General features: G+C 46.5%; 1 protein-coding gene across 2 annotated transcripts in view; it reads right to left on the minus strand.

The window, feature by feature from the left end:
• Positions 1-23676, minus strand: part of MYLK4 (myosin light chain kinase family member 4) — a 282708-nt gene that overhangs the window by 98435 nt on the left and 160597 nt on the right. For both annotated transcript variants that reach the window (XM_069613527.1, XM_069613526.1), the window contains exons 6-8: positions 19948-20041; positions 12361-12470; positions 4874-5015 (exon numbers count right to left, since the gene is read on the minus strand). In XM_069613527.1, coding sequence (XP_069469628.1) covers positions 4874-5015; positions 12361-12470; positions 19948-20041 — 346 coding nt within the window. The remainder of the gene's footprint in view (positions 1-4873; positions 5016-12360; positions 12471-19947; positions 20042-23676) is intronic.

The following is a 23676-nucleotide window of genomic DNA, read 5'->3' on the forward strand; positions in this document are numbered from 1 at the left end:
CTGCTCTATCTTGCTCTGTCCTACTCTCCCTAAAGGAGTGAATGCAGGTTATGGATGAGCTGTAAGCGAAGCAGAGCTCCCCAAACCCCACACCTCATTGCTTCCCCGTCTGACATCATTCAGGAGTTCAGATAAAGGGCTCAGGGGGGAGGGGAAGGACGATGCTATTTTGAAGTAAAGCCACGGTGAAAGTTTCTTATTTTTCGCTCTTTAATGGGACGAGGACCCCAATTTTTCCTAAAAATCATTTTGCATCTCTAAATGATGCCTGTGATGTCCCAGTGGCCACAGGTTCTGGCAGTGGCGTTTGCGTTGATACTGAATCAGCGACCTACTGCAGTCAGCTGGAGGCTCTTATCAGATATACTTTTTCGAACAGGGTGATTGATGTGTTGTTTTGAAGCTACAAAGAGCCCGAAACACAGTATTTCATCCCTGGCCAGCATCCCACGCATAAGTGCTCGTCTTCACCTGGCAGGCTTTTTGGAATACACTAAAACAGGAGATCTAAAGTCTTTCGTTTTCTTGAAGTTGTGATTTACATAAGCTGCTCCGATAGAAAACACTGTTTAGTATCCCTAGCTACTCAAAGGGTGTTCTTTTGTGCCCCACAGTCCAATACGGGCACCTGGGCAGTGGAGCATGACTTTTACCAGTCCGCCACCATGTCAATGGGTGCCCATCTGACAACAGGTGCTAAGAAGGGAGAAGGAAATTAGATAAACTAAAAATCACTGTGACCCACGCAACATGAGCATTCTTGGCCTTTTCCAAATGCAATGTGTTTCAGGGACAAGTGGTGCGGCACATCCACTTCCCGTTTATGAAAAACATGGAGTGGGCTTTCCATGAATAAGTGGCTGTTTTATTTGCTTATATGTTTGATCATGTGTCCGAAAAGCTTCTACAAAATAATCTACCAGCCTTGTGATACAAGAAAGTTGTGCTTTGTAATCGAAATGGGCAAAGAGTTCACCTCAGGGTATGGCACTGACAATAACTAGGGTGACCAGATTTTCAAGACGAAAAAAACGGGACAGGCAACAACAAAAAAGGACTCACCCACCTTCCTCACCTGCCCCGCACAGCCCATCCCCCAACCCTGCATCTCCCTAAAACTGCCGTGCCCCAGTGGCTTGTCCTGCGAGTGGCCTGTGGTGGCAGGTGCTACTGATGGAATCTGATTGGCCACCCCAGGTGCCACCCCATTATCCTAAACTATGACCATTATGTGTGTGCGCGCTCATACTTCAGGCCACCACTGCATAAGTCAGTGCCCCATTTGTGCCACCCCAGTCAAAAGAGTCTAGGCACGCCACTGCCTGGCCCCACAGTATTTATAGCACTGCCCCTGCATATAAATCGCCCTGTTATGACAGTGGATATAAGCATACTATTAAAAAAGAGCTTTTGCTCTGATACATGCTACAGACCTTGCTTTTCAGACATTTACTGCCTGGTCTCTGTGGCACAATCAGGAAATACTGTGGCTGATACTTGCAAGATTGGCGGTTCGAGACCAACCTGATAGGGCAACACTCTGACTGTATTATAATTTTTGTTTACTTCATAATTGTTGTGAACCGTCCCTTTAGCCAAAATCGGGCATGTGACCCTCCCTTTCCCCCAAAACCGGAATAGGACTTTTAAATTATTAAAAAACTCTTGGCTAGGGCGGGCAGAAGCCTCAATTTCCGAGACTGTCCAGGCAAAAGCGGGACGTCTGGTCACCCTAACTTTAACCCATGGGTAAATCTAATGCATGTACATGTACGAAAATACTAATGCTCGGGCTGGACTCTACTACCCAGCAAATGCTAAAATCCAGTCTAGTTTTAAGGATATCCTCTATGAATATGAGTTTTTACCAAACCACGAAATATTTTTACTGCACGGTGGTCAACAAGCAATCCCCATACTAGTACTAGCATCCACCGACAATGAAAGGAAGCAGGCCCTCCTGATATGACACAGAGGCTCAAACGAAAACTGCCTAGTATCTGTCGCTTTCATGGCCCCAAGTAACAAAAGCCTGCCTTGTGCATGGGGTGGGCGCAATGGTATGGCAGAAGCGGCCCCTTCTTCCATACCAAATTGGTGCTCTCTAAATTTGTAGAACTACATTCAGAAGGGGGTTTTCCTAATTTGGAGGGTGGTGCGCCCCAGAGAAAAGACGGTATCCCTATTGCATGTAAGCATGCTTTGCATTAGCAAAGCCGGCACAAAGCTCATCAGGATGTGGGTGTGTGCACAGCACGTGCATCCCCGGAGAGGTGATGCACATGAGCGGAAACTCAGGGAAAACTTTGGAATGCAGAAATGTGAGTTGGAGGGACCTTCTGATCAGATCCCACCGGGAATGGGTGCATTTACAAACTGTTCCCCTCCATCATACACTAGGGGGTGTGCTGCCAGTTCCAAATTGATGCACCTGCGCTAAAGCTGACATCTACACCAATGTTGCTCTGAGAGTACCCGTACAGGACCTCCACTGCATACTTTTACAGAGCAGTGGACGAATTTCCTACTCTGTAGAAATATGTTACACCTCTCCAGAGTGATGCAGCTGCTCTGCTTTTATAACTTTACTAGCAAAAAGTACCTGTACTCTGCACGTGTTCTGTAGACAGACACGCAAACACTCTTTTCAATATTTGGAAATCAACGATCCTGTAGGTCAGTGTTCCGAGTCGCTAATCACTTGTGCTTTCCACCCTGAAGTAAACTGAGCTGAGTGGGCGTGTGTGGCTGGCTGACATACCCCGGACCAGACATGGACGGAGGTGAGAGTTGGCATGCTTCAGCATACTGGGTGTGCTCGCTGCAACTGTCGCCTCACCCTGGCGTGGTGCTGTGTGTTGATTTGCATTGCAGTGCAAATATCTCAGAAACAGTGCATCCTAGGGCCGTGAAACGTGTTTTCCTTGAAGGTCTGTTTCTCGCCTCGAGACGCTTTAAATGAGCTTTGTCCGGTCCTTTTACGACCACATTGATGTTTTGCCGATTTCAGGAGAGCGTGAAATCTCGGGAAAGGTGTGAGATGTCAAAATGTCATGTAGCCAGTAATGTCTGGGGGGCCGTAACTTTGCCAAATTTGGTGCAGCTCGGTGGAACGGAGTAGAATTGTATAACAAACAAACAAACAGACTTTCTGCTTTATATATATATATATATATATATATATATATATATATATATATATATATATATATATATATATATGATATAAAATAGAATTGATAGATAACTGGATGCAAAGGGACAGTTTATGGTGCATAAGGCGCACTTTGGGTTTGGTTTAAATAACCACAGGATTGGCCAACTAGAAAGGTCAGAACCTTTTTTAAATCTAATGTGCTAAATAACTGAGATTTGCAGAAAGAGTCGCTCTCAAAAGGCATTTCTAGCTGCCAACAGTCAGCTGAGGCAACAAGCCTCTCTGCATCCACCTGAATAGTCCCATAATGAGGAAAGGTCTGGAGTCACCTTTGATAAGCAGTGAGGAAACCGTGAGGCATAAGCGTAGTCTAAACAAAGAAAGCACCAGCGAATGGGTGGCGAGGCAAACCTTCCCTTCTAGACTGGCCGTCGTACCAGAGCAGACCCAAGAATCAAGCTATTCACCAGAGGTTCCGGTGACAGTCTCACTCCGCATTGGTCGATTCAGAGGAGAACGAGGAGCACAATATTGCTGAGCTGCGAGAACCCCAAACGAAAAAAGGGGAAAAAGCCTGCGAGACCAGGCAGGGACAGAGGTATCCAATGTGGGGCAAGCAATGTACACTAAAGAAACTCACTTTTATTATTTATTTAATTGGGGCCCAGGAGGCTACAGAGGAAAGAGGAGGCAAGACGGGGAAAATCAATGGGAATTGAGAAGGCGATCTCATGGAATCCCATATGAAATCCTGTTGGAGAAGGGAGAGCAGTAGCATCAAATGACACATGGATATAAGTTGATAAAATGAATGTTATACCAGGGGCAGCTCATCCATCATAGGTGATATGGGAGCTGTCCTACCTCCCATTAAGGAGGAGTCAGAGGGAAAGCCCAGTGAATCCTCAGCACTCCCTCATCTGCAGTGAGCAGCTCCAGGGCGGCTGGGTTGCTTGCTTTCTCTTGTGTTTAGTATCCGAGGCAGCACATGCACAATGGGCCATTCAAGGACAGGAATGTTGTGCTTCCTGTGCATTATCAGGCCCATTGGGTATTCTGACCGGAGTACTGCAGGCCATTATAGCGAAGGCACAACTCCTGCACACCCCCATGCTAATGCCATACTGGGGATGTGGAATCCTGGCACTGCGGTAGGCAGGAATCAGGACACCCAAAATGGGATTTACACCGGCTTGCCACCACTTGTAATCCTGTGGTAAATACACAGGACAGAGTGGCAGTAACACATCAATTTTCCATGGTAAATATACCTAGAATCAGTGAAAGATTGACTATAAAGACCAGAGGAAACATTGACAACTAAAACAACTCTTGCTTAACCTTTAGTACTGAAGACCATCTTTTATGTTGTCATCTCCATCACTTCAAGCTATGGAGCCGGTGTCTTATTCAGTCATTGCAGGATGTAAGGGTCTCCGGCCCATCTTCAGTGTAAATGGGTAATTAATGCTTATTGTGTTAAACAGTATAGAATCATAGTTTTGTATGGGCATCTTTAGTAAGCAAATACATTCAACCACACCCAGATATATGAGTTCTCAGAAAGGTAACTTTCACTGCCCCTGGGATGTAGATGCATGTTCTAATCTTAGGAAAGTATTAAAGTACTGGCAGTGAAAGGGTTACATTCTCTGCATGCTTCTGCCTCGAATGCTGTCATGTGGTGGTGTGTGTATATGCAGTGGTGCACAATACCTTAAGGTCTAAGTGGATGATGTACATTTGGTGCATGTACTGTATCCCTTCGCAGATCTGCTTTATGAACAAGATGGTGTCCATTTCCGTTAAACTGTACGATTCATCGATGATCCTGTCAAACAGCTCACCTCCTGCCACACTGTTGAAAGAAAGATAGAACATTTTTCGAAAACATATTTCATGTATGTGTGGGAGGTGCAGTATTTGTAGTTGACATGCATTGTTTGCATTCCTGCAGCTCAGACTCTCCTGAACACTTAAACAGAAGGTTAGACCATGGCGGCTAATGTTAAAGAGAGTCCTAGCAGATCCGGTTGACATAACGAGCTGACAGTTTTATAACTCACTGCAAGCACACAGAATAATAAGAGTCGTTTTTCTAAAAAGGCAATGTTATGATGCAGCACGCGTGTTGAGTAAGCCCATGCCATTGGATTCAAGGCATGGTGCGTTATGCAGAACCATGTTACGTGTGAAACGGGGCTCTGTGTCGGCCCGCAGGCCATACTAACAGCACCTTACAGTGCAACAATGGTCCATGAGCAGAGTTTGTTCCTGCCTGTGTGACCCCTCGTTAGGGAAGCTGTTGGCTTTCCATTTGTGCTCCTGATCGCCCACATTGAGGATATTGGCCCCCATACTGCGTTCCCCGCTAGCAGGAGGACAAGCTGCTGTTGATCTAACCAGGATGCCCCCCGCCTGCTGTAATTTCCCCACTCCAGCTTCAATGTTATAAATAAATATGGGAACGGTGCACAAACTACTCCTGAAGCACATACACTAAGAGCAGGACATAGAAGCACAAGGAATGTTCAAGATTTCATATAGGTCAAGGCCAACATTTATACTCTCCTGGTAACCTCTGGAAGCAAGTCTGTAGCCCACTGGTGGGTGCGTGTGTGGGTTACAGGGGTACGTTGGCAAGACGGTGGGGGTAAAGTAGGCAGGCTTTCAGCCTTTAATGAGGCTGCTCGTGTGGGTTGTGATCCAGGAAAATAACAACCCATGGATTACACTTGTCTGGGTGACAACAATGGTGGGAAACAGCAACAATAGGGAAAGCAAAGTATCATCCTCATATTTAAGGAGCCGCCAACACCACCAGCCTGCCTGGTCTTGTAAAGCAATTCAGGCTGCCCTGAAACATGAATTTAATGTTTGTGTTCTACCAATGTCTCATGAGGATAGCTCAGGGGCAACGTGCTCGCCTTGGAAGCAAGACGACACAGAGCACCACAGGTTCGATACCCAGGTCCATGCTAAGAAAACTCTGGGTATTAAGCACATTATAAATATCCTATCATATAATATCATTGCAAGGTGGGACCTTTTGGTCGAAGGCCTGACGATGTAATTTGCTGTGACCAGGCAACTACACGATGTGATAAATAAATCTATGATGCTCTTCACAGCAGGTTATGCAGTTCACAAACTATTTAAGACAAGCTGACAATGAGCTCTAAGCAGCTGCTAATTGGACTCTCACTGCCTAGCTTAGTTCTATCTTTAATGCAGATTACGAGAGGTTTTGCCAGGCTCGCCAATAGGCACAATAATTGATTGATGCCTATAGCGCCCTATTCATGCGATGCTGTATTCTGAGAGATGGGGAGGACAAATTCAGTGCACAACTAATTCAAGGGTGTTTATTCACCAGGCGTTGCCAACATATATTAAGAGATTGTCGAAATTCGCTCCAAAGAATCCTTGAGCTGGCAGGTCTCATGAGCTTGCAATATAAGGGCAGAACCTAGGGCATAAGCCCTAAAATCACTGAGTGGAGGTGGTCAAAGCACTACAATACCATACAATGCCCAGAGGATGGCACAGATGGAGAGCAAAATAAAGCCCCAAATGAAACGATCACATTGCCGCAAGCTGTCTGCAAATATTGTGGTTGCAATCTATCGCCATGTGGGTAATTGCCGTGCCTGGAGTCAAACATGCGGTAGGTTCCGACGGTATATGTGACGTAGCATTTTCTTCCTAAAAAGATAACAGATCTCAGACGACATGGCTGCAAATGGCTAAAATGGCAACAGTACAAGTTGAAGCCCAGCAAGGAGGAGGATGTTGAAGTAGTATTCTTCATTTTTAAGATATTTGGTGCCAAAACTGGAAAGCACCAGCAGCCTCGCCGCAAGGTGAGACTACGCGCTGTGTATGTCCCAGTCCTGATTGGCACTGGTGGCTACGCAAATGTGATTGCCAGAGACCAATTCCTTCCCTTGACCAGTCTCTCCCATTCCTAAAACCAAGAAAAAAGATGTTGATGACTTGAGGAGTGCTGACTTTGCTCTGGAGGGAGATTGCATCGCAGAAGTTCACCATGAACAGAACTGTGTGCAAGAAAAACTCAAAATTACTTTGGAGCGTAAAGGCGCTCTGCTGAGCTGTAACATGGATGAGGCTCTATCACTTGTGCACTTTGCATAGTTACCGTTTGATAAGCATGTGTGCACCCTGCTAGAAGAGCATGTAGATGTATTTGAAGGAATAGAGTGTCTGAAAGGTCAGCTAGTTCGTAGATACACAGACCCGGGCTTTGTGACACAACAAGATCGGATAACTCTAGAGGCTGAGGGGATCATTGAAACCATGACAGGGCCGAAACCTTCGGTGTTCCCAGTTGAGGTCACGACCAAACCAAAGCATTCTGAGACTGTATGCATTTGTATTTGCATGAGAAATAGTTGATCAAATAAAGCAGTAACGCATGAAAGGTGCCATAGATTATATTATAACGAGTTTCTAGGAAGTGACCACGTTCTCGAAAATAGATGCAAATACTGGACAAAGCCTGGAACCATTGCTTAAGGAGTTGAGATACATCACCACTTTCTCCTCCCACAGTGGACTGTTTAGGTTCAAATAACTCTGCTTTTTGATGTCATTGGAAGTCTTTCAGCACTCAATCAATGGTGCACTGGTTAGACTCATAGTGGTTATTAATTTAAGGGAAGATTTACTGATATACACTTCATCATTGCAGGACCATTTGGGGATTGGTAAATGAACTCCGATGCCTCAATGAACATGGATTGAGACTGAACAAGCACACATGTGTCTTTCTGGGCCACCACATTAATCTTTTGGTTCTATATTCCAAGGCTCCTGTTTGTCAGCAGATCGAAAGCAAGCTGCCAGAATTCAAGCAGGCATTGCAGCCTCCAGTCTATGTCTGCCATAGGCAGCTTCCTCTGGATGGTTCATTTATGTGACCCTTTAAACCCTGAACTTGCCCGACCTTCCTGAACCAACCCAATGTCTCTGGTGGAAGGACTTCACTTCAGAATGGGACGAGAAGGTACAGCCTACCTTGATACAGCACTGGAAAGAACTTCCGACTAGCCCATGGAGTATTTCAACTCGCCGAACGCAACAGAGATTGTGGTGGATGGAAGCCCCTCAGGTGCAGTCTCGGGGACACCACAGGTGGAGATGGAGACTGGGAGGCTGCTGATTGCTTATGCTATCAGCGGCCTCATGGCCAAGAAACAGCACTATTCTCAGATAGAGAGGGAAGCGTTGGCTGTCTTCTGGAGCTGCAGGCATTTCCACCTGTACTATGTGGGCCATGTGATTACCAACCACAAGTCGTTTCTGCGCATAATTATTCAGCAGAACTTTCCCCTACATCACACATACTGCACAGTACATAATCAGTCCCAGGAGGATAGCTCAGCGGCAACATGGTCGCCTTGGAAACAAGACGACACAAAGCAACACAGGTTCGATCCCCGGGTCCACACTGAGAAATCTCTGGGTATTAAGCGCACTATAAATACGCAACTAAGTGGTAACAGCGCCTTGATGCCCCCGGGCTCTGTGAGCGCTTTAAAAATGCAAACAAAAATAAACAAATAAATCATGCTTTAGGCAGAAGAGCTATCCGCTTACATAGCATTTTATACACCTTACATGGTCAGGCTTTGGGCAACAGGGCAGTCCCTCTAAGTCACTCGTACTGCACGGTAGATGGCCAGGCTTGGGACAGCAGCACTATCCCCTTAAATTGCAGATACTGCACTGTACATGGTCAGGCTTTAGACAGCAGATGAATCCCCCTAACTTGGCCATGCTAAACACCAGGACCCCGCACAGATTTCGCTGACAATGACTATTGTATAACTGGCCCACACAACCCATAGTGAACTGGATGAATACCCTCATGAACTTTACTGTCTATCCCAATAATCTTCCTACATGGCACCTGTTACCTTGCTACGTGGTGGTGACCAATGCTTACTTCCTCACCAGTTGCACCCCTTGTTTGTCAACTCCCCAGTTCTCCCCGACTAAATGTCTCGCTGCAAAAATCTCCTACCAACTTACACTAAACACACAAAGCCTCCACAGACGGCCACTGCACCCCTAACCGTTATCACATGAACATTAATCAAGCCACGGCCAGGTTCCCCTCTGCAACCCTATCACATTCCCCATATCAGCGCCTAACTAGAGCCAAAGCACTGCAGTCGCATCTGCCTCACCCGCAGTCCCACAGACATCCTCTCTACCGCTTCACTGTTAGGGCCACACCCAGCGAGGCCAGCAAGCATGGCAGAAGAACACTATATAAGATTACTGTACATTATAATACATAATGAATGGCATGGTGCGTAATCCCACAGGTGGATTCTGCAACTCTAAAAAACATGGTGTGACATTGTGTTTCTGCACAAGGACGAACAGATGGGCGGACTATAAGTCTCAAGATCATAGGGTAGAAAAGGGGTTGAAAACGTAGTGGTTGTGGAGCATAGGCTGATTAGTAGAGCCGAACTCCCGGTTTCAATGTCGATTAACATCATTCTTTGTCCATGGTGGGGGGTCGAGGCAGACCCCTGAGCTGTCTAAATGGGTCCTAGATGAGGATAACTGCATGGCAACGGAGGAACGAGTGTATAGGGGTAAGGGCTGCCCCGACAAATTCGGGAAAATCTGGAACAAATGGGCAGATGCCAAATAACTAAACCCTTGTGACACCGAGCGTCTTCTTAATGGCTAATGCAGGGAGGTGCCCTGCCTCAGATGCTGTGTCTTGCTCTTAATGGGAAACCGACTCAGTGCCTGGGAAATTATATACAGTTCAGAGATATGTTTTGCCCTGTCCTGCTGGTGTGGTTAGAAAACTCAATACATTTTTTTTTTAAAACCCATAATTCTTCGGGCCATGGAGGATGATGAGTACCTTTAAGAAGTCAAGGACCGCTGACATGTATGTAAATGGCAAGATGTCCTTCCCCAATCTGAGCATCTCACATTGGAGGCAAGAGATGCAGACTTGTCTCCATCAGTTGGCGATTTCCTCCTGAGAGGTTCCAGAATGATGATGCCCTCATGGATCACCCTGAGACAGGCAGGACACCAGGGGGCTATCATTACCAAGAATCCACAGAGAGAAGGTCTGCTTCCCTGGAATGGAACATCGGTTAAAGTGAAGATCAGGAGCTACACTGGGTGCAAGGCCATAGGAATACAAAAAGGACTGCCTCCAATCGACTGCCCAGGGAGAAGCAGACAACCAGGGCGAGCAATCTCCGCGTGTATCTGTGCACAGTGCTAAGCTATCAGCATTTTATGGCGGTCATCTATGAATTCTCCCTGTATCCTCAGATGCAATGGATCCCTTTGATGCCTGTGGAGCCATCATACTGGCACTGGAAATCCTGTTTGCAGCGCATGGCATACCCGGGTCACTAACGTCAGACAGTGGGTCTCCCTTCCAAGGCGCCAACTACTTCAAAGCATTCCTATCAAGGCTGATCATTTGCCACACACGTATTAACCCATGCTGGCCAAAGGGGATGCAGAAGATTCATGGGAATGATCAATAAAGTACTTTGCACTTCCTATGCGCGAGCGAGGAGAGCCTCTACCCATGGCGCTCGCTAGATTTCTGATGTCCAACCCAACGACACCACCACCATTCAGGAACCGGTCTCTGCTCGAGGCCTTCCAGGGGAGAAAAGCGAAAACTACGATTCCAGCGCAACCCTCCAGGCCAACATAATACGATTCCGAGGGATGCATGCCTCTGCGGACAGATATAAGAACATAGCCTTGAAGGTATGCAGTGAAGGTATGCAGGAAGAGGACATTGGTGAGGGGGATTCAGCTCTGGCAATGAGCAGACACCCACAACACGAATGTAGATCTCAGCCATGTGCTCAGGAAGCCATTAGATAACAGAGGCTCAGGAAGGAAACAGGCAGCCCAGCCGACGGGAGAAGCAGGTCCCCGGATGTCTCGGGACTGCTTCTTTTATGAGTAGAAACAAAGGGGTTACTGCCTCCTTGTAAGACTGAAAATGAAGTGAATAAATACACGGCACTAATATTTTGGAGTGGGATCTTACGATGCGGCGCATATGTCGCGTATCCTTACGTTTTTGTTTTCAGGGTGAGATGTGTCATTCATCACCACATCAAGTGAATACAGGAAGCACACCCATGGTAAGGCGGGGAGAGTGTGCCATGGTTTACCCGCAGCCTGTATACTATGTGTGCCGGCCGGATGGACTAACTGTCCTACAGAGTGCAACACGCAACACACTCTAAAACAGCCCCCAAGGAGGGGTTCACAAAAAAGGCCCAAGACTGATTTACGCCTGGAAAAGTCCGAATGCACACATGTATAATTTGCACATTGTTTAAACAAAGTAGGATTTCACATAAACAAGTGTGTTTGTTTGCAACTCCAACATTGCACACTGACAATTTGCTACTTACTGCATGTACATAAGTGGGGCTTCATATGGGACTGGCAGGCGGAGGTTCGGGGCGACAGTGTAAAGGGTTGTCAATGCGCAGTTATAAATATTATGTGTTGTACCTACCTGAACACTTAACTTACACCCAAAATCTTTATTATTAGTACTAGACCAGCTCATATAATTATCATATGTAGCAATGTTAGTGTTATTATGATTATTATTAATAATGTTGTTATTATTATATTATTATTATTATTAAGAAGAAGAAGAAGAAGAAGAAGAAGAAGAAGAAGAAGAAGAATATTAATGCATATACTAATAACATGAGCGGGTCTAGTAATAATAATAATAATAATAATAATAACAGTCGCAAGTTAGATCTTCGTGTAGGCGCAAGATACACAATGCGAAAATAAGGCATCTGCGGTCAGTGCTTTTTTAATCAGACGCTTCTTATTTCGGAAAGTTGGAACTTTCACTAAATACATTGCAACCCTAAATATATTTACGCCCTGGAGGCTCATCTCAGGAAGAGGGGTGAGGTGCCTTTCAATGTGGATAAGAGTATTCTGTGCCCCAGCATGATTGAAAGACAGCCCTCATTTCTGAAGTCATTTGAAGCACAGGCTACAGCTTCAGAGCTTCGCCGAGCACCACATGCATGGCACAACAAATCATTCTAGATGCCAGTTTGGCAACCAGGATCAGCTTACTGAATCTGCCCGAACAGCATGAAATAAGGTATTGGGTACAGAGAGGGACTTACTATTCCATGACCAGCACAATGTCATGCTTGGACTCAAAGGCGTCGTAGAGCTGGATGAGGTTCGAGTGGTTCAGCTGGTTCATGACGAAGATTTCGTTTTTCACTTCTTCCTGCCAATACAAAGCACATCCGGTTCATTATAAATTGAGGAGAAAAGGTGCACACTCTTGGGGTGACATGTAGGAAAACACGTAGGGCAAGATGATTCAGTACTTGAGCCAACTACACGCAAGTCCCGTCTGGGTGCTGAAGGAGGGGCTGGCTGCCTCCAGCACTGGAAGTCCCTCGATCCGTGTGCAAGGGTTGATTACACTCCTAAGGCCCATCCGTGCATTATATGATATGAATATCATATGATATAAGTCATTTATAACACGGCTGTACACAAGTGTCTCTAGGCGTGGCCAGGGAGGGAAGACAGAGGCAGGACAAGACAAACGATTTTACTAGGCCAAGTGTCATTCAGATCGTGCAAGTGGAAATGCAAGTGTAAAGAGGGGCGGGGGAGACCAGCACCCATCAGTGGGGGAGACCTGAGATTAGAGAATCACCCCTTTGTTTGCTGGGGCACATCGGCTGTGATGGGCGTCACACTCTTGGGTATACAACATCACAGGAACACGCACAGGCAGGGGTTTGCAAAGATTCCCTGCCTGCTTTGTGCATTCCCCTGCATCTGGCTTGTGCAATAGAGGGACCACAACCTCTAGTGAATCCCTTCAGGAATAAGGACTGAGATCTGGGGTGTGGCTTCCCAACCCTTGGTAGCCCCCTGACAGCAAATCCTGTGGGTGGCAAAAAAGGTATCCAGTCTTTGCATCGAATTAATTAGCATCGAATTATAATCCATCGAAATGTATTCATTGAAAAGCTTTTCCATTAAAAAGCATATTCATTGAATGAATTTCGATGGATTTTTAGGGTTAGGGTTTGGATTACAGTTAGGGTGAGGGTTGGGTTAGGGCTAGGGTTACGGTTAGAATAAGGGTTAGGATTACAGTTAGGGTTAGGGCTGGGTTAGGGTTAGAGTAAGGGTTATGGTTAGAGTTAGAGTTAGGGTTAGAGTTAGGGTTTGGATAACAGTTAGGGTTAGGGTTGGTTTAGGGTTAGGGGGGGTTCCCTTGGGAGTCCAGGGTAGGGGGCACCCCCCCAATAAACAATAAACACTACAAGTTAGAGGAAGCTGGCTAGTGCTGAAATACTTTAAAGATTTCAGCACTGGACAGCTCCCTGTAATGTTTTACCGTTAGTCATGTTTCATCGAATTTCTATGCAAGAAATGTAAAGTGTTTATATAAAGAAACCCTATTCGATGAAAGGGTTTCGTTGCATAAGCATTTTGCACTTAATGTATGGGAATTCAATGAATTATTTTTCAATGGAAATGATTCGCTGCAAGTAATCTTCGATGCATTGTTTATGTGAATGGTACCGTCTTGGTCCAAGGCCCTCAGACAAACCTTCTCCTCTTTGATAGACGTGTACCTCGCCTCATCAATTTCCTTTCTTCTCCTGCTGTCCTCTCTCCCCCCTCCACGGCTTCCTTGCCTCCCCCTTTTGCCTCCTCCTAGGCTACCTTGCCCTCTCCTGCTTCCTTTTCTGCTCCCCCTTGGGCTTCTCCTACACCTCCGCAGGGCGTACCTCTGATTTGTACCCCGCACCGGAATTCTTTCAAGGATGGCAACCTTCTCCATATTGCCACTCTAAACTCTCGCTCAGCTGTCAAACACTCCTCCAACATCTGCCACCTTCTGGAGGCACTTGACCTCGATGTCCTCGGTCTCACTGAGACATGGTTCATGGCCAGCTCTGTCACAAGCTTTGACACTCTCCTCCCAGACGGATACGAGATCCTCTGTGCGCCCAGTTCCAACCGTTCCAGAGGGGTGTAGCCCTCATCTTCCCCGAGTGGATTCCTGCCTCTGTCATTCCTACGCAGGCCTACTCCTCTTTCGAATGCCTCGTCTGCAGGCTCTCTCTGTCTCCTAGCCACTCCCTTACTGTGGCTACTATCTATCGGCCACCTGGTCAGATCTCCTCCTTCCTCTCTGAGTGGGCGGACCTCTCCTCTTCCCTCCTGGTCTCAACCACTCAACAACTTCTCCTTCTTGGAGACTTCAACATCCACCTGGATGCTTCCTGTCCTTCCTCTGGACTCTTTTGCGACCTTTGCGACTCTCTCTCACTATCTATTCTCCCCTCTGGCCCGACTCACTCTACAGGGCACACTCTGGCTGTTCTGATCTCCTCAGACCTTCCCATTTCTATCCCTCTCAACACTCCTGGAGCGATCACTTTCTCCTTTCCTTCCAGCTCACCCTCTCCTCACCCCAGGCTAGGCCAACTCCAGCACTGCCACCCACCTTCTCGGTTATCTGGACCATGATGCGTGTGTCAGTTGAGGCTTTTGCCGCCACTTTCTCACCTCCCCCTCCCCCTTTGGCTGACTCACACCCTGAGACAGCCATTTCCATGCTCCACTCGGCTATTTCCGATACTCTCGATGTTCTTCCCCCTGTCATGAGGATCCGCTTGAAGCCCAAAGCCAAGTGCAATTCCACGTACGACTCAGACCGCGCCACCCTCAAACGCAAGTGCAGGGTGGCTGAGAGGAAACGGCATGCTTCTGATACATATTCCGACAAACTGGCCTGCCGCCTGCTTCAAAGGCAATTCCGGCTCTCTGTCTGCACCAAGAAGAGAGCTCACATCCAAGCCCGTGTCTCTGTGGCATCTAACAACTCGGGTGAACTCTTTAAAATCTGCAAGGAACTGGGCGATTGTGCTGCAGTCTCTGCCTCTCCTTTCCCCTCCCAGGCCCTCTGCACGGCTCTGGCTTTTCATTTCATCTCTGCACAGCTCTGGCTTTTCATTTAATCTCTTAAATTCAGAACATCCTGTCCTCTCTCTCTTGCTCTCCTCCTCGCCCCTCTACTCCCTGCTCTTCCTCTGGCCCTTCTTTGGCCACCTCTCCTCCCTCCTTCTCTGCCTTTCCCCTGTTCTCCCCTGATGAGGTTTCTAGACAAGTCCGATCTATGAAAGTCTCATCAAAACAGGTTCATCCCTGCTCCTCCAAAACCATCAAAGACCACATTGACTCCTTGGCTCCTGCTCTGGCCAACTACTGCAATCACTCCTTCAAAACTGGAGTCTTCCCATCCCCCCTGAAGCACTCCCCTGTGCACCCTCTTAAGAAACCCTGTGCCGACCCGTCCTGCCTGGCTAACTTTCGCCCTATCTCCATCACTCCCTTCCTGGGCATACTTGTGCAAAACCTGGCCATCTCCCACTTCTTTCCTCTCTGACCCACCCTCCCAGGTCCAACTTGGGTCCTTCGTCTCCTCTATCTCTAGCTCTACCAGTGGTGTCTCCCAGGGGTTGCTAACCTCTCTCCCTGACTGTTCAACCAATACCTGGCACTTCTTGCCCACTGTATTGCCGCTCTCTGCCTCAACTTTCAGTGCTATGCGGATGACACTTAGATCATTTTCAGGCTACCTTCGGCCACCTCTTCTCCATCTCTCACTTTTGACTGTCTGTCTGCTATCCAGGAATGGTGTGCCGCCAATGACCTCTGCCTCAATGCCAGTAAGACTGAGATTCTCCTCATCGGCACACCCACTCCCAGATTGCCTGTCATTCTCTGGCCAGCCTCTCTTGGCCCTCTTCCTGCTCCCACCTGTGAGGCTAAAGACCTCGCGGTCATCTTCGATTCCACACTCTCCTTCTCTCCTCACATCTCTAATGTCTCTAAGAAGTCACACTACCAGCTGCACCTCCTCAGAGGTGTTCTTCCCTTCCTCTCCTTCCCCCAGAAGCTCACTGTCTCCAGAGCTCTGGTTTTCTCTTGGCTAGACTATTGCAACAACCTCTTTCTAAATCTGCCTACCTCTACTCTGCACGCTCTGCAACTCATCCAGAACAGGACTGCAAGACTTGTCCTTGCCCTCAAGCCCATGGATCGTATCTCTCCAGGACTGAAATGTCTGCACTGGCTCCCAGTGGCTGCGAGGATTAAGTTCAAAACACTGCATTGTCCACAAGGCCTTCTGTGGCCTGGGGCCTCAATACCTTTAACTCTCTCTTCCTAAATATCTTCCTTCCCAAGCTCTTCGCTCATTCGCCTCCAACTCCCTCAGGGTCAGTCGCTTCTCCAAGCAACGAGTTGGTGGTAGATCTCTTTCTTTGGCTGGGGCTTCCCTCTGGAACAGCCTCCCTGCCTCCCTGAAATTTGAGGAGAACCACCTCCGGTTTCCGGAAGCACCTCAAAACCTTCCTCTTTGCTTCTGCTTTCTCTCCTCCTCTCCTGTTGAATTCCTGGCTGAAACTGTACTGGCTACCTGGCCAACCTCTAATCTCTGGCCCAGGTCCCCCCCCACCAGTTACCCACCTGCACTGCCTCTTTGGCAACCCCCGCACTTGGGGACTGTTTCTGTACCCCGACAGTCTCCCGCCAGCACTTGATACTCGATGTCTGCACTTACCCTTGCACTTGCCGCCAGCTGTAACTACTTCTCTTATTGTTTTTTATTAATTCTTATCCCATGTACTGCACTGTGCACACCCCTCACCCATTCCGCACTTTTCACCTTCCCCCGTCCCCTGCACTTGCGCGATATGAATGACACTTGGCCTGGTAGGATCGCTGCATGTCTTCCCTCTGTTCCCACTCCCTTGCTGCGTTGCGCCTTGAAACATTTGTGTATAGGTGTGTTATCAATGCCATATCATATTGATTCATAAAGTCGATGCAAGACTATAAACCGCAGAAATCTACCCGCATGATGGCATTTGTGTTGGCAGTTTCTTTTTTGTGGAATGCAGTAGTATTGCACTTCCATGCACAGATGACACAGACCTGTGGAAACAATATTTTGTGAATCCGGCCCTTCAAGTTCTGGTCATATACACATATACACAAACTTTCTACTTTTGCTTATTCTAAAGCCATCTTCTGAGCGAAACACAGGCCTTTACTGCTGGTTCAATAATTAGATACAAAAGACATATGCAAAGGACTGTTGGCCACATTTGAAAAGAGCATCACATCAAACGCATATATTCTTAGGTCCCCACCTTCCCAGGAGCTCTGCAAATAACCTTCAGTTGTTTTCATGGTCAAGGCGCCTTCTGAAAAATCTATTGGGTAGCCATCTTTGGACGCTGTGCAGTTTATCAAAACTACAACGATCAAACCACTTACCACTACCTAAGTTTACATAGCATGGGACTTGGTAATCCATCCCTAGGAGGCAGCTTAGTTTGTGGTAAACTATACAAATTGTCCATCTCACTGACTCACATGAGGAAAAATGTGCATACATTTAGAATCATTGTATGCAGATTTATCTCATGAATATTAATGAGGTATCCTGAAAACCCAACATGGATCCGGCCCTCGAGGCCTGGATTTGGACAACCCTCCAACTCAAAAGAAGATGGAGTTGATGTATTTGGTCGTGGGATGAGGGTGTGTGAAAGCCTCTAGATTCCCAGAAGGACATCTCTAATTTGTTTTCATTATGAATGACATTAAAACACTGTTTGGAATACACTTGAACAACCTCTTACCCGCCCATCTTCTTTGAACAGAACATCTATGTGAGCTCTTGATATAAAATACTTGGGGGAGATTTCTTGAGTTCTGGTGGCTTGTTCTGTATTAGACTAATTGACAAAACTGATTCTGTCTGTTGTAGGGCGGCTTATCCTAAAATCTGTGACCAATTTGTTCTCCTGAAAATGATGGGTATGGTGGTGGGAGTGGTTGGTGTTTTCCCCACATGCTGTGTCTTTTTCCTTCGTGGTTTGACATCGGGGTGATGCCAATGTCCTCTTTGCTCGGTTTCTACGGGGCTCTCCCAAATTCTTGCTTCTCGCATGTTCCGTTTTATGGCTGTATGCATTCTGCATATCATTTCTGAGTGGGTGCATCATTTCTTTTGAGTTTACCTAATTGATAGCCAGAACTAATATCTTTGTCTCAGGAGAATAGCTCAGGGGCAACGTGCTCAACTTGGAAGCAAGACGACATGGAGCAACACAGGTTCAATCCCCGGGTCTGCACTTAGAAACCTCTGGGTATTAAGCGCATTATAAATAACCTATCATATCATATCACATTAACATTAGAAAATCTCAAACTACCCTAAACTCATTCAGTGTGTTGCCAGCTTTTATCTATTCTCTGGGGGTGATGTTCATGATGTGAAATGCTACTCTGAGGATGGAACACATTTACTGGGCCTCCTATGTTCGGTGATTTCTGATTCTTTGGGTCAGTGCATTCTGAAATGTTGAGCGTCTTAAATAAACTGGCATTTAGCTTATTGTTACAATATGGATGCTTTTGAGTCAATTGACACATTCTGGTGCTCCTTTGGACCCTCTTTGCACATTTTTGCAAATAAGGGGGCATCTCGGTGCATTCCAAATCTGAATGTAGTGGTTGAACGGCCTATAGGGAACTCTAGAGATTTCCAGGTGGGCCTCTACGCCATGCGCCTCTTTTGTGGGTGTACTGTAGTGATGTGTCTTTGGAATGGTGGGGCACGCGAACCAATCTCCCTGCATTGTTCGGAGCTTGGTTCGCGTGACCCAGTGAGCCGTTGGAGGAGTTGTCGAGTGGTTGGGCACGGCGAGCCCCTTACCGAATAGCGGGCCCCTTACCGAATAAACTTACTTGTACCCTTGTTTTTAGTGCCTCCTACCCTCTCCCCCATCCACAGCCTGCCCTTCCGTCCAACTCTCATCCTCCCCCACATCCATTTGAAGTAAATAGCTTCCAATATGTTTCTCCTCACTCTTAGCAAATCGTATGTGTCCGTTTTTTGTAATGTTTATTTACCTAGTAATCTTAATAGAGGGGCACATTTAGTTTGAAATTCACAATTTCTTCCCACATTACTCGCTTGTCTTCATATCTACATTTGATCCCACAGTGTAATATAGATGGGCCCACTTACAAACCCTTCCAAGGCCACTTTTGCTTGTTAGTCCACTCCAGATGAGATGCGCATTGAAATGCGCCAAAAAGAAACACATTCCCCTGAACATGCTTGAAACATGTGCAGGGGGATGAACAATGCATGACATGCTCATTCAGACCCTGTCATTAATTTTTGGGGGAGTGTGATAGCACTAGTTTGATCTGCTGCTGTCACACTCGCATTTCTATTTCAAAAACATGGATAGAAATGCTTTCTTTTTTTTTGTGTGCGTTTTACAATGACAGGCCCTTTAACGGCCAGCCACCAAAATGTACTGTGCTGACCTGGGAGCCTGTAATATATCACTAATGTATGCAAAGAGCTGGCAAAGCATCTTTTGTGCTGCAGCCGAACCCTCTGAAATGAGTAGGTCACCTTTGAGAATAAGGTGACCAGTGCATTTCGGAAACAAATCCAAATTTTAAAAAAGTGCATCTTCTGCCCTTTTAAAAATATATATGTTTATCTGCTAGGCTTTGAGAATGGACCCACATGCATCTATGAAAACAAACCTCAAGGTAGGTCAGTGCAATGCTAATTTGGTTGGCTATTCAGGTAAAACAATGGGTCAGAAACAGAATGCATGGGTAGTACTTACTTTCTGCTTTAGAAACTTGGCTTTGATGATCTTTGCTGCCAGTGTTAGCCCTGATAGCTTTTCTGTGCAAATGTGAACTTGGCCAAACCGTCCCCTAAAATGAGAAAGACAGTTTCAAGTTAGTTTCGCATAGGCCCTTACCCCGTTTACCACCCTAAAGGCTGCCCAGAAATAGGAGTCCTCCAGGTAGATGTGTTTGCACCTGGAGGATCCTCTGCACTGCAAGGCAGTACTGTGCAGTGTAGGCCTCCAGCTGGAGGAGGGATTAGCTATACGAATCTCTAGCATGTTGTTGATGTTTTTGGGAAGCACTTTCCCTCAATGGGTAAGTTGAGAATTGAGGGACAGTCACTGTAAGTCTTTATATCATTTGATGACTGAAGGGTAAGGTTCTCAGAGAGTACCAGAAGAACAGCCTACATATAGAAAGGTTGGTTATCACTTGCCTATATCCCCTGGGTCATAATATGTTTCAGCTCGACTTGTAGCACTTCCCCGGGGCCCATCCCCATGGAAGTGTATAGAGCATGGTGGTAGTGCATAGAGCATGGTGGCAGTGTATAAAGCATGGTGGCAGCTTTGCATGGCTCTCTTAATAAGGGGATTTGCCCATTGTAGCCCATTACCAGCAAGTTTCTTTTGAAAGAATTTGATGGGCGTTTCAAAAATCTGATCCCTAAATCCCCTTAAATGTTCAGCTTACCCTGCAGTGCATTAGGGCTCCAGCTACTCCGAGGAGGACGCTTTACCACCTCCTGGTGTGGAGCAATGTCCACACGGAAACTGTTAGGACCACCTTAAAGACATTCTGAGTTTAGATGGGAGTGTACATCTGGGATGGTTGAATTGTACACATCCCTTGCTTAGTTAGCTAGGAACGCCCAACGTGTCAGCTTTATTAGTCGAAGTAGGAAAAATCTATATCCAGGACCGGAAGGAGAGATATTGTTGCCATTTCCAATTGGGGGTAATGGGAAGCCTTAAGGAACCCAGTAGGAGTGAGATGCACATGTTAAAAAGTATGTTAGGAGCCAGATGTGAACCAAATGATTCCAACAGAATAAAGGGCAATGTGGCTAAGGATTACTGGGAATCCTAGCCCTGGAAGAGCTGCATTGTTTGGCGATCTCATTTCATGGAGAATGAGCACATGGAAACACTGAGCTACAGAAACAATGCTCATTTTCTCTTCCTTTCCCGCATTGAAAGGGGTGAGGTCTGGTTCATGCCCCTACTGGGGCAATTGGAGAATTCAATCAGGGTTGAAGCCCTTATTCTCTATTAATTTACCTCTGAGAACGAAATACAATGTATAGCACAGTGTTGCACAGTATATTTGGGAGTCATAGGGCCAAATTACGTCCCTGGCTGTAGTCGTGCTGGTAAAAACGGCACGGCTGCCGTTAGGGACATTTTTATTCTGGCACCTGGCAATGGGGAATTACCGGGGCATTACAGCCCTGGCAGTCCGGGTAATTCCCCATTGCCAGGCGCCGGAAAAAATTACTCCCCATTCTGATTCGAGTCCGGTAGGACTCAATGGGAATGGGGATGGGGAGGATGGATGCACCGGCACTGTGTGCAACAGGGCTGGTGCATCTGTCAAGGTCTGTGAGCGAGTGCCGTTCCGCCTGCCAGGTCAGACCTGGCGGGCGGAACGGCACCCGCTCACAGGACTTGGAGTATGTCGGCATGGTAACAACGGTGCCGGTAGCTTATCGGCACCATTGTTACCGGACCGCCATACTCGTAATGAGGCCAATATAAAATAAGAAACGGGTGCATACATCATTTTTGCATCAATTCGGTCTAATCTTAAAGATTGTTGCGCCTTTTAATTATTAATATGCAATATTTCTATTGGGTCAAGTACCTGGAAATTAGTTTTTGTATCTTATGATTTGAACGAACAAACCAATTAACAATTAATGTGATATTTGGCATGTTTTTGTGCTGCACGATAGCAAAACAAAAACAGCGAAACAACAGAGGTGATGGGTGGAAGGTTTAGAATTAATCTTAAACTCTGGCATTGCTCTGGGCACCCCTCCAGACCATCATTCTTCGTCTGCCAAACCATTAAAGAAGGAGAAAGACCACATGCAAATCAGGCTTTGTCCGACCCCAAAAGGGGCAGTCCAGCCTGAACTGCTAGGTCACATCCCTTCTGCACGAGACCACAAGCATCCCCCGACATGTTTCGGCCTATTGGGCCTCCTCATCAGTGAGGTGTAGCGTGGGTCTCTAGACCCAGCAGGCACGAGGCCCACGTCCGAGCATCCCCGTCACTCTCAGGGTGACAAAGCAGAAACAAAGAGGTGATGGCTGGAAGGTTTAGAATTAATATTAACCTCTGGCACTGCACTATACCACTTTTAGGCTAGCAGTGTAAATATGTTTTAGGTAAATGATTTTAAATGAATGCATACGTATGTGCTGTCCTGTGGAATATTATTTACTGTACTGAACTGGCAATGCTGATAAAGATGAGGATGCCAAGGGAGAGATGCATGACCCTTCCAAGCAGTCAGAGAGGGCACATAGAAGGGAGAGTGGTGTTGAGAATGTTGCACATTATGCATGTGCTTGCTTTAATGTACAGTGAACCTAACTGCGAAACAAAGAAGAGCTGTGCAGCAAGTCGGCACAGTAATGGGGTTCAATAATACAGACACAATTATCATAAAAGATAATAAGGCGGGCTTATATCCCAGTTGTGAGCGGCATCCAAGACACTACTTGAAAAAATGCCACAAAATCAGATTCCTTTTGCTTCACCCTTGGATAACCAGTAAACCTTTCATAAGGAAGTTGGGGAAACAGGGAGTATAACTAAAGAGCAGGAGAGGGCAATCTGAATGAAAGGACCCCTTGTGTTTTATTGGCAACGTCTGGCATAGGTATATCATAAGAAATGGTGGGTCATGGCTGACCCCACCACCTGAACCTGTGCGTCTCCCACCCCCAACGTCCTGGAACTGTTTGCTTTTCTGTTGCTGCTCTCCTTTACCTCTACCTTAACACGGATAGGAATTGAACTCTTCTGACTATTTTTAATTCCTTGACTATAGGTGTTTCCTACTCTTTTTTAAGTTCCTTTCTCATTAGGCGTGCATGCACAAAACTGGCAGCACAAAGGCTGTACTCTCGTTAAAGCAGGGGTCTGCAACCTTTGGTTCTCCAGATGTTTTGGACTACAACTCCATCGGCCCTAGCCAGTATGGTCAATGAAGATGGATCATGGGAGTCACAGTCCAGAAGATGTGTAGAGCCACAGGGTGCAGAGCTCTGCATTAAAGCGTCCACCTGAGGCAGGTAAAAGTCTATTAACATTTGTTCCCACTCTCTGGAACACACGCTTTCTCCCAAAGACTTCAGTATCAAAGAAGATTTGGCTTGTTTGACCCTTTTTGTTGTCTCTTAAGTTTTAATGTGTTCCTGAAAGGTACCTTGCACCGTCAGGATTTATTTTGGGGTATAATTCACTTCAGCAAGTCATTGCACGCAGTGACCAATTGACAGCTGCTTTTCGTGCCCACCTTCCTGGAGAAGAATTTCATGTCTGTCATGTGTTGTCCCCATTTGCTGTTCCCAGCTCCTTCCAACCACCATCCGGTTTAATGTAGTACTACGTCTGTATCATGACTATGTAAAGCAGACAGCAATATGCTGCTCCAGCAACCAGTATGGCTTTTCAGCAATGCTTATTGGCAAAGAACATTTAATTTT

This window comes from Ambystoma mexicanum, chromosome 5p, assembly GCF_040938575.1.
Source record: "Ambystoma mexicanum isolate Mex_15411 chromosome 5p, UKY_AmexF1_1, whole genome shotgun sequence".
NCBI classification, from domain to species: Eukaryota; Metazoa; Chordata; class Amphibia; order Caudata; family Ambystomatidae; genus Ambystoma; species Ambystoma mexicanum.